General features: G+C 43.5%; 1 protein-coding gene across 1 annotated transcript in view; it reads right to left on the bottom strand.

The window, feature by feature from the left end:
* Positions 1–12,033, bottom strand: part of adcyap1r1b (adenylate cyclase activating polypeptide 1b (pituitary) receptor type I) — a 37,876-nt gene that overhangs the window by 17,661 nt on the left and 8,182 nt on the right. The window contains exon 2 of the mRNA XM_061825109.1: positions 6,006–6,148. Coding sequence (XP_061681093.1) covers positions 6,006–6,148 — 143 coding nt within the window. The remainder of the gene's footprint in view (positions 1–6,005; positions 6,149–12,033) is intronic.

Here is a 12,033-nt window from a genome sequence, read left to right as displayed (position 1 = left end):
CCCGTTTTTTTTTTTTTATCCAAAAGTGCTTCTCTGCATCAGATACATGTTTTTGTCATTCCTTAAGAATATCCTGCAAGTCTTCCTGATCATCAGTTATGACCTCAGCTTTACAAAGGAAGGTATTTCCGGCAGCCGCAGTTTTTGCTGCCTGACACACAAACCTATTTCCTACCACAACTAGGTCATTTCCTTTAAGATGTGCCTCACATTTACAGACAGCCAACGATAATGGAAGCTGAATAGCTGCCAGAAGGTCAATGAGCAATTGCTTATGTTAGACCTTCTTTCCTGTTGTTGTAATAAAACCCCGGAGCTACCATTGCCTGCAAAATGTATGGGCTGAGCTATATGCATACTGACTGTCAATAAATATTGTTACAGCCCTGCCCATATGTAGTTTGCATGCCTGAATGAGAGCAACAAGCTCAGCTGCTTGGGTAGACATATTTGATGCTAGTTTTCCTGCCGCAGCAATATTCGTGACTGTCGTCACTGCATAGCCCACATGATTTTTTCCATACTCATCTTTAAAAGGCGACCCATCAACAAATATGACATCCTCCCCTGACAGTGGTATGTCAGTAATGTCTGGTTTGGGTTTGTTTATTACATCGGTTTCAGCTATACAATCATGTGGTATGCCATCATGTGGTGTAGGCATAAGTGTCGCTGGGTTCAGGTTGTACAATGCTCAACAATTAAATATGGCTGTGATCGTAAGGTCGCTGTACATAATGGGTGACTAGCCAGTGAAAGAAAAGACATTTTTGATTCTAGTAATAATGCCGAAACTGCATGTGGCACCTTTAGGGTCAACTGATGATATAGGACTACCTCAGCTGATGCCAGTACCCCCAGTGCGGCTGCCACTACTGCTTGGACACAGTAGGGGGTCGCAGGGTCAACAGGCTCGAGATATTGTCAATAATAAGATACTGGTTTGAGCCTAGTGCCATGCTGTTGTAATAGCACTGAGGTCATAAAGTCATGCTTAGCATCCACAGTTTGAACAAATGATTTAGATTAATCTGGTAAAGACAATGCCGCAGTATCAGTAATGGCTAAGTTTAATTTATCAAAGGTAATGTCCGTAGCTTCGGTCCAATTGAGCTTTGCTGATATTGCCATAGGATCAGTGTGTATGGTGTTTTGTAATGGCTTTGCCAGGAGAGCATAATCCACGACCCAAATCTGGCAGTAGTTACACAATACGAGGAAAGCCATCATTTGTTTTTTAGTGATGGGTTTTGGTGTGGCTGTAATAGCAGCATTTCTGTTTTGGCAAATTGTTCTCCCTTCTCTCGTGAGAGTGTGTCCCAAATACTTAACTCCCTCTCTCCACAACTGGAGCTTATTTTTTGATACTTTGTTTCCTTTTTCAGCTAGAAACTGGAAGAGTCCAATAGTGTTTGCCCGGCACTGCCGTTGTGTCAAGGATGCAGTTAAAATATCATCCACATACACAATGATCTGACTGCCTGCTGGTGGATCAAATTGAGAAAGACAATTTGTATTTGCTTATGAGAAAATAGTGGGCAATTCTGCATATCCCTGTGGTAAACGAGTGAACGTCAGTTTTTGGCCCTGGAAAGTGAATGTGAACCAGACTTAGGCTTCCTTCGATAGCGGAATACTGAAGAATGTGTTACTCAAATTAATCATGGTGAAATACTGAGAATCAGACCTTAAGGAGTTTAACAATGTATGCGGGTTTGTCACATTCAGTGTTCATTGTATAACAACATAATCAATAGCCAGAAGATCTTGAATTAGCCTCCATCCCACCAATGGGGGAGACTTTTTAACTAGAAAAATGGGTTAAGTTGCATTCAGATTTGGATGCCGGTATTAAGATACCTGCTTTTTTTTAAAGCATCAATTATTGGTTTTATCCCTTCCTCTGCATCTGTTTTAAGTGGCTATTGTCTAATTCGTGGCTTATAGTCCATTTTCCCCTTTAGTCGAACTGGCGTGGCGTTTGTCATGAGTCCTACATCAGATGGCCCTGAACTCACAAGGAGTCCGGTAGCTCTGTCAGGGCCCTCTCTTCTGTCAGTGAGCAAAATACATCACTCATCTGGCGATTGGTCAATCTGCACTTGTAGGTACATTGTGACTCTGAGTGTGAGTTTAAACCTGGACCATCCAGTAGAGGGGGATGTTTCCAGTTTATCAGCACTCCGAGTCCTATCTATGACAGTGGAAATCATTACAGCAAAAACAGCGTCGTCGCTCCAACTGTCAGTGCGTGCCTCAGTCACGATATGTGTCTGGGTTGGGCATCAAGTCGAGAATGCATACCAGTGGGTCCACAGTACAGAATGAAGTGGGTCCCCTGAAGACGAGACACATCACTTCCACTATGCTTGGATTGCACCGGAACAAGACCTCAGTGTATGATTCGTCCAGTCCTGGGGACTTGTTGTATCTCACTGTCATGTGTAAATTTTCAGCTGTGATGTATTTCTTTGCCAACCAAATAATGTGTTCTGCAGTTCAAGTTACATTGGCCGGAGGAAACTCTAAGCTCCACCAATAATATGGCAAGTCCTTGGCTTCTGTGACCATTACAGGAACACGATCTAGGGCGTAGTGTATTACTTTAAATACCCCTTTGTTTGTGTAAACAATAGATAGTTCCAGTTGAAGCATATCTGATCGTCCTAACAAATTGTGTGGGCATTTTGACCTGGCTAGTGGAAGTTACTTACCTGTTTGGGCCCTATTCGAATTTGACTGGCTCACGGAGGGATGTTATTGTTTGTTTCCACTGGCCCCTGTCACTGTTATTGGATGTTTTTCTTTTGGAATATTACTAGTCTCCCTGATAAGAGACCTTTCTTCACCTGTATCGGTCATAGATCAGAGTTTCAGGCCTTACTTTTGAGCATATATTTTCTACGGCTATTTGATCTTGTCCTGCACAACACTTTTCTGAAACATAACTTTCTTCATTTCCAAATTTATCACTTCTTACATCTCTTTCGTTTGTCCCTAGCCATACTTGACTTTCCTTCGTTCCTCACAATCACTTCTTGTGACAAATGAAGCAAAGTCCCTTCCTTTTGCCTCGTCTTGACCTCTCTGCTTTAAATGTTTGTTTTCCACCCTTCTTCGCTTCCCCTCCAATTACTGCAGAACTTTGGACCCTGCTTTTTCCGATCTGTACGAATTATATGTTTCTTCCCCTTCCCGCAAATGAATTTCCTGTGCCTTTTTCCTTATTTTGTTTTTAATTACTTTTTTCCGCATGTATTGCATGAGCCATAAATTTGTCAACAGAGGCTTGTGGGAAGTGTAACCATATTTTGTTCTATCCAAGATTTTATTTGTGGTTTCAGGCCACAGAGGATTGCTTGTTTGAACTGTTGATTGAAGGGACCATTGGGGTCTCCATCCTCAGTGATGTCACTATATTTTAAAAATTGGGTGAAAATTAGCTCTATATTCCTGAACCGTTTCATCCGTAGACTGTGCAGTCTAATTAATTATTGCATAATTTAGATCTCACGAACACACGACGCATGTTTGCAAAAACAGAATTTTCATGGTTTAAGCGATTAATGACCTCATCTGCAGGCATTAAGATGTAATGATTATCCCCTGTACATGGATGCCATAGTCCTTTACACTGGTGCCATCTCAACCCTGGAATGTGCATGAGTGCTTATTGCATTTCAGATCCATTGAGATAATAACTTGGCTGTAGGTCAATTATACCTTGAACGCACCCCTGTATCATCAGCGGGTTTCGCAATATCCTCGAGAACCCGAGTCATTTGTTCCCTTGTCCACGGCCTATGGCCTAAAACATAATGCGTTTGGCCATCCTCACCTGCCCTTGGATTTACAACTTGAATGGATGGGAAAGGCTCACTGGGGTCACATATCTCTGGATTTTCTACCACAACTGTTGTTCCTCCCATTACTTTATTCTATGTCAGTCTAGGCCCGTGGCCCCTCCGTGTCATTTCATGTGAGCTTGGATCACGAGTTGTAGCATGTGAAGGCCCAGCTACATCATAATTTGGTGGCACTATGATCGGATAAACCTGTGTTGGTCTGGGTGTAAATGTTGTATTATCATCTTGTTTGCGGTGCTTTCTCCTTCTTTATAGGATGTACTTTGCTGCTTGAGACCCTTGTTCTGTGTCTGATCTTTGTTGTCCTGTGCTGGGCCCCAATTGTAACTGCTCCCGTCTTAGTCTTATTACACGTCTATGCCCCCTCCCTTTTGTTTCATCATCCTCAGCACCAGCTATATTTACCTCACTTCTATTTCCCCCTTCCCTCCTCCGCAGTTCCTCATGCCAGACTCTAGCCCAAAAAAATTTTTGGCTGGCATATCTTGAGTATGTTGCTTCTGACGTTCATGAATAGCGATTTTTTAACAATTCCCCAGTCTCTTTTACTCCTGCCATATGTGGATTAAATTGATAGCGCTTTTTCCATTTTCTCAAATACTTTGTGCTCCCAGGGAACTTATGTTCCATTTCTTTCTTTACATCGGGTGACTTTGACTCATCAGGTCTGGCTCCCCTTTACTTTTTGCTTTTCCCATTGTCCTCTTGCTAGTAGTCAAATACAGAGGGTGAAATTTTCAAGGGAAATGCTACATGCCTGCTCACTCTTCCTGATGTCAAGCATCTACCTTTGACCTAGCATCTCAGACGGACATCAGCTGGGTGTTTAAGTTTCACAGAACGTGAACAGTTTTAGATCCCCTTCAAATACTCTGCAAGCACATAATAGCACATTAGCATGTAATCACACAGTTTCCAGCGGGATGGAACTTTTGTTGTTGACATTGTTAGATTTCTTTTCCACCTCATTGAACCTGTTGTTTGTGTTATGGAATGAGTCAGTCAAATGTTAGTTTGTCAAGTCACAGGCCCATTTCTTTCACTGCTTCTATGTCCAGAAAGTAGATTATCCGAACCACACCGTTAAAACGATCGATTTTCCATGTACAGAACCTACATTATCAGCAGTAATATCCTTTTGACCGAACAATACTCAAGTCTCATATTGAAAACCGCCTAGGTGTCAGGGTACCCAAAAAATTCACAAAGGTTATCTTACCCCCGGTAGACCGTGCTGTCCCTTCTGGTTCAGATGGTGTTTGTGTGGTGACCGGGCCATGTATCGGGATGTTCCAGAGAGACTGGCCTCAAAGTTGAGGGCTTTTAAATGATACTTGCTGTGCACAGTCTTCAGTCAGTCGTCACTGCTCCCCCCGCACTTGACCCCGTCACCATCCGGCTCGAAGGACCACTTTGAAATGTCATGGGAGAATCACGTCTTGAGTGGAGGAGTGACCCTCACCACAACAAGTAGAGAGTTTCGAGACAATAGACACGGACACCAAAAACAAGATTCTGGCCAGGAGTGATGAAGCCACAGTGAGTTGGTCTGATCTCTGTAGCTTCATACTCTACCTGAGCCTTTTATTAAGAATCACACAGGTCAATCGATACAGAAATCAATATGAGATTACATAGAAAGTGATGAAAACATCACAACGGTTTCTAAGGTATATTTGTTCTTATCCTGACAGAGTTGTTTACTCCATCCGCATCCGCACCCATTTGTCCCTGCCCTGGCTTTTCATGTATTTTTAAAGCCAATGTGGTTAGGTTGCCCTGACCTAGTTGTGGGTGGCAGTGTCCTGTGTTCCCAGAATTGTAGTAAATCTGTTATCCCTTTAAAATGAGATTACTTGTTTTAATGAAGCAAGTGCATAATATAATAGTTATACAATTATGTGCGTGTGGGTAAATATAGGGTATGTGGATATATGGTTAATATTGTTTATTGTAATATTGAAACTATATTTGAGTGTACAGGAACATTACATTTGATAATTATGGTTTTACATATAATATTTGTCTCAGAGTTCACACCCCTGCAAGGGTAACCAGTGACAAACAGGAGGGACCAAACAAAATACGGCAAAAAAACCTCTATGATGATGAATATAAATGGATTTAAATTTCCCTTGCCTTGATCTGTGTCCCCAAATCGGAGCCAGCCCTGGAGGTGGGCCTTGAAGGTGAGCATCTGGTGGCCAGACCTGGACCCATGGCGCCCAGACCGGCAGAGTTTGAAAGGGTAACGGTGGTCTCCCTTCCCATTGGCTCACCACCTGTGAGAGGGCCCATAGAGGTCAGATGCAGAGTGAGATGGGCGGTGGCTGAAGGCAGGGACATTGGCAAGCCGATCCCCGGCTACAGAAGCTGGCTCAAGGGACATGGCACATCCCCTTTCTGGCAGAAAATGATGCTGAGCTGGTGTGTGAGATTGAGAAGTTCCAACTAGATGCAGTGAAGAAAATTAGTATTTCAACACCCTGCTATATTGCAAGTTCTCCCAATTAGAAATCATGGAGGGGACTGAAATTTTCGTAGGTGCATGTCCAATGTGAGAGAGATCATCTAAAAAGAAAAAAACACATATCACAATGTATGATTTTTTAATGATTTATTTGTGTGATACAGCAGCAAATAAGTATTTGAACACCGGAGAAAACTAATGTTAATATTTGGTACAGGAGCATTTGTTTGCAATTACAGAGGTCCAACGTTTCCTGTAGTTCTTCACCAGGTTTGCACACATTGCAGGAGGGATTTTGGCCCACTCCTCCACACAGATCTTCTCTAGATCAGCCAGGTCTCTGGGCTGTCGCTGATAAACACAGAGTTTCAGCTCCCTCTAAAGCTTTTCTATTGGGTTTAGGTCTGGAGACTCGGGAGGCCACGCCAGAACCTGGATATGTTTCTTATGGAGCCACTCCTTGGTTTTCTTGGCTGCATGCTTTGTGTCATTGTCCTGTTGAAAGACCCAGCCACGACCCATCTTCAATGCTCTGACTGAGGAAAAGAGGTTGTTCCCCAAAATCTCACAATACATGGCTGCAGTCATCCTCTCCTTAATACAGTCCAGTCGTCCTGTCTCATGTGCAGAAAAACACCCCCAAAGAATGATGTACCGGGCCTTGAGATGTGCTGGTTTAAGCAGGGGAACCTTCCGTGCCATACATGATTTCAAACAATGACCTCTTAGTGTATTACCAACAGCCACCTTGGAAACGGTGGCACCAGCTCTTTTCAGGTCATTGACGAAGTCCCGTCGTCTAGTCCTAGCTGATTCCTCACCTTTCTAAATATCATTGAGACCCCACGAGATGATATTGTGCATGGGGCTCCACTCCGATTGAGATTGACTGACATGTTTAGCTTCTTCCATTTTCTCATGATTGCCCCAACAGTGGACCTTTTTTCACCAAGCTGCTTGGCAATTTCTTGTAGCCCTTTCCAGTCATGTGGAGTTTTACGATATTGTCTCTGGTGTCTTTAGAAAGCTCTTTGGTCTTGGCCATGTTGTAAGTTTGAGTCTTACTGATTGTATGGGGTGGACAGTTGTCTTTATGCAGATGATGACCTCACACAGGTGCATCTGATTCAGGATAACACATAGAGACGAGGTGGGCTTTTAAACGTGGACTAACAGGTCTTTGAGGGTCAAAATTCTAGCTGATAGGTGTTCAAATACTTATTTGCAGCTGTATCACACAAATCATTTTTAAAAAATCAAACATTGTGATTTCTGGATTTTTCTTTTTAAATTATCTTTCTCTCAGTGAACATGCACCTACGATGAAAATTTCAGACCCCTCCATGATTTCTAAGTGGGAGAACTTGCAATAAAGCAGGGTGTTCAAATACTTATTTTCGTCACGATATAGTCAGACTCATCACCACACACTTCTTGGGCTCTGGTACCAGTCCTCTTGAGAGGGGTTGGACGCCCTTCCATTCTGGAGTTGCCCATGGTGAGAGGCGCCAAGCAGGTGTGGGTATACTTATTGCGCCCTGGGCTTGGCGCCTGTATGTTGGGGTTCACCCCCAGGGTACACGAGGGTAGCCTGCCTCCTCCTTCAAGTGGGAGGATGGGTCCTGCCTGTTGTTTGTGCCTATGCACCTAACAGCAGTTCTGAGTACCCACTCTTTTCGGAGTTCTTAGAGGTGGTGCTAGAGAGTTGGTAGGGAGAATACTTTGAAGAACTTCTCATTTCCACTGACATGCCTTTCCATGAGGGGTCACCACAGCGCGTCATCTTTTTCCATGTAATCTCCTGCATTTTCGTCTCTAGCTGCGCTCATGTCTTCCCTCACAACTTCTCTTTGGTCTTCCTTTCACTCTTTTGCCTGGCAGCCCCATCCTCAGCAACTTTCTACCAATATACTCACTCTCTCGCCTCCGAACATGTCCAAACCATCGAAGTCTGCTCTCTCTCACCTTGTCTCCAAAACATCCAACTTTGGCTGTCCCTTTATTGACCTCATTTCTAATCCTATCCAACCTTTTCACACGAGAACCTCAACATCTTCATTTCTGCTACCTCAAGTTCTGCTTCCTGTTGTTTCTTCAGGGCCGTCTCTAATCCGTACATCACACCACTGTTTTATAAATTTTGCCCTTCATCCTGGCGGATACTCTTCTGTCACATAGAACACAAGACACCTTCCGCCAACTGTTCCACCCCGCTTCGACCCGTTTCTGCATTTCCTTACCACACTCACCATTGCTCTGGATTGTTGACCCTAAATATTTGAAGTCGTCCACCCTCACTATCTCTTCTCCCTGTAGCCTCACTCTTCCCCCTCCACTTTTGTCATTCACGCACAGATATTCTGTTTTACTTTGGCTAATCTTCATTCCTCTCCTTTCCAGTGCATGTCTCCATCTTTCTAATTGTTCCTCTGCATGCTCCCTGCTTTCACTGCATATCACAATATCATCTGCAAACATCATGGTCCAAGGGGATTCCAGTCTAACCTCATCTGTCAGCCTATCCATTACTACTGCAAACAGGAAGGGGCTCAGAGCTGATCCCTGATGCAGTCCCACCTCCACCATAAATTCCTCTGTCACACCTAAGGCACACCTCACCATTGTTCTGCTGCCATCATACATGTCCTGTACTATTTTACCATACTTCTCTGCCACACAAGACTTACGCATGCAGTACCACAGTTCCTCTCTTGGTACTCTGTCATAGGCCTTCTCTAGATCCACAAAGACACAATGTAGCTCCTTCTGACCTTCTCTGTACTTTTCCACTAGCATCATCAAGGCAAATAGTGCATCAGTGGTACTCTTTCTGGGCATGAAACCATACTGTTGCTTGCAGATACTTCTGTCCTGAGTCTAGCCTCCACTACTCTTTTCCATAACTTCATTGTGTGGCTCATCATCTTTATTCCTCTGCAGTTTCCACAATTCTGAACATCGCCTTTGTTCTTAAAAATGGGGACTAGCACACTTTCCTCCATTCTTCTCGGCATCTCCTCTCCCACTAGTATTCTATTGAATAAGTCCCTCACAACTACTATTTTTTTAAATAGTTCTATACACACCTACCTGTCATATAGAACCCAGATAGGTCTTGTCCTTTGCATCTGTGCAATCCATTTTTCACAACAAACTGGGTGTTTTGAAAAAGTGTGAAGAGTGAATCCATCCTCCCCATTGTTCAAGCAAAATCCAGCAATAGGATGAGCCGGCATTTTGGCTTAACACGATGAAAAAAATAAAGGTAATTTTTCGCCAGTACAATTGGTATTAACCAATACAAACAACCGACCCCGCTACTGCAAAAAAACGTCACTTCCTGGTTCTTCTCCAACACAAATGCCTCGTGAGGATTTTCATGGCGGGATATGCAAAAATCTATATACGACAACAACGTGGTGTGTGGTGAAAAAACGGATGGGTCCAATCCGGCAAATCCAATCCCATCAAACTCTGCTCTCTCGAACGTTGTCTCCTCAGCATCTAACTTTGGTTGTTCCTTTCATGAGCTCATTTCTAATCCTATCCAACCTGCACACTCCTGGAGAGAACCTCAACATCTTCATTTCTGCCACCTCCAACTCTAACTCCTGTTGTCTCTTCAGTGCCACCATCTCTAATCCATACATCATGGCCTCTCTCTCTTCTGTCACATAACACACCAGCCACCTTCCGCCAGCTGTTCCAACCTGCTTGGACCCGTTTCTTCACTTCCTTCCCACACTCACCATTGCTCTTGATTGTTGACCCCAAGTATTTGAAGTCGTCCACCCTCGATATCTCTTATCCCTGGAGCCTCACACTTTCCCCTCCACCCCTCTCATTCATGCTCATATATTGTTTTACTTCAGTTATTCTTCATTCCTCTCCTTTCCGGTGCATGCCTCCATCTTTCTAATTATTCCTCCACCTGCTTTCACAAGAGATCACAATGTCATCTGTGAAAATCATGGTCGAAGGGGATTCCAGTTTCATCTAATTTGTCAGTCTATCTACTACCACTGCAAACAAGAAGGGTCTCAGTTTATCCCTGGTACAGTCCCACCTCCCCCATAAATTCTTCTGTCACACCAAAGGCACATCTCACCACTGATCTGCTGCCCTCATACATGTCCTGTATTCTTCTGACATTTCTTTGCCACACCAGACTTACGTATGCAGTACCATGGTTCCTCTCTTGGTACTCTATCATAGCAGGTTTCATACTTAGTCTGACCAAAAAAATTTAAGGGCTTTTTAGGGGCATTCTTGGGGGCTGACACGAAAAATTTAGGGCTGACACGAGAAAAATTTAGGGCCATCGTGGGAAATCAAACGTAAGGAAAAAAAGACTCACCCAATGGTGCCATCAACCGTTCTTGGTTCATCAAATGTTCCAGTACCTCAGTACCTGTGACAGTGATCACCTGTCGCCCCTTGTGGTAGTTCTCATTGATATGACCCTTGTCAATGTCTTCACATAACAGTCTACAGAAAAACAGATTCTAACTACAATTGCAACTATTTACACAAATGTCTTCTACTGATGTCTGTCTCAACACCCCTACTCTAGCTCCTTGAGCCTACCCAGTGCCTCCTCTATTTGTTGCTGCAGAGGTGCCAAAGGGGCTCTCTTGTCCTTTGCTCTGCCTCTGAGTGCATTGGCCTCGGTGATAAACCTCAGATTCCTCTTTTCTTCTGCCTCCTCACACACCCTGTCAGCCTTCTCAATAAGCGTTGATATGTCAGTCTCTATTCTGGCTTTTTTGGCTTTGAGGCAGTAGAGATGAAAAGTGGGCAGCGATGCCAAATGTAGCCAGGTACGAAGTCTACACTACAGTGGTAGTTTTTAGCAATCTCACTGTCTGGGAACATGACTGCAAACACTTTCGAATTATTTTCACAAGATTTGTAACTGTAATGGGTGCAGATCACTTTTAAAGTCCACACGATCTCTGCCTTTAACGAGTCCGTCTTCGTGTATTGAACTACGTTCATAAAGCCTGACTTCTGGCTGGACAACTATAGGTGCGTATTAGGTATCGCAACCAGTTACCAATAACCGGTTATAAGTGGTTTTCGGTTTTAAAAACTGAAACCGTAATCGGACTTTCGAAATCGGTTAAAATTTCCAATCATTTCTTCCGGTTCCGGTACTCCACATTGCGCTATTTTTTCAACATCATTTCCACTTTTTTCAAGTTTCGCTGTTAGAGTAAATTTGGACTCAAAAAAACATTCAGTTAAATCAAAGAAACATTAAACATGGCATCGAGGAAACGCTCCAAAGCATGGGAGTAAACTTGTTTTATTGGCAGACATCAAAACACTACTTGCATAACGGGGGGAACTCTGTGAACTCGTCACTCCAGAAGAGCAACAACAAAAACAGTTCGTGCGGAACCCCGCACCCCAACTCGAGGTCCCGCGGGTGAATTATGTAAACACCACTATGGTACTGTTTTTTTGCTACAGCTGTTCGGTTAAAACTGGTTATGAAAGTAAGTGTTTTTTTGCGATCCCTAGTGCGCATGCACTGCTAGTACCACTGCCTGAAGTTGATGCTTCACTATCTTGATATTTTAGCAACAGATTCATATCAACGGAAGATGAGAGAGTCTTCGCCAAATCAGCGTGTCTCCTGTTTTTCCAGTGCGACTCCAGCGCTTTGACGCCCATCTTTTCACGTTGGTAACT

This window comes from Syngnathoides biaculeatus, chromosome 7 (genome assembly GCF_019802595.1).
Source record: "Syngnathoides biaculeatus isolate LvHL_M chromosome 7, ASM1980259v1, whole genome shotgun sequence".
In the NCBI taxonomy this organism is placed as follows: domain Eukaryota; kingdom Metazoa; phylum Chordata; class Actinopteri; order Syngnathiformes; family Syngnathidae; genus Syngnathoides; species Syngnathoides biaculeatus.
This window is presented reverse-complemented; position numbering and strand designations above follow the sequence as displayed.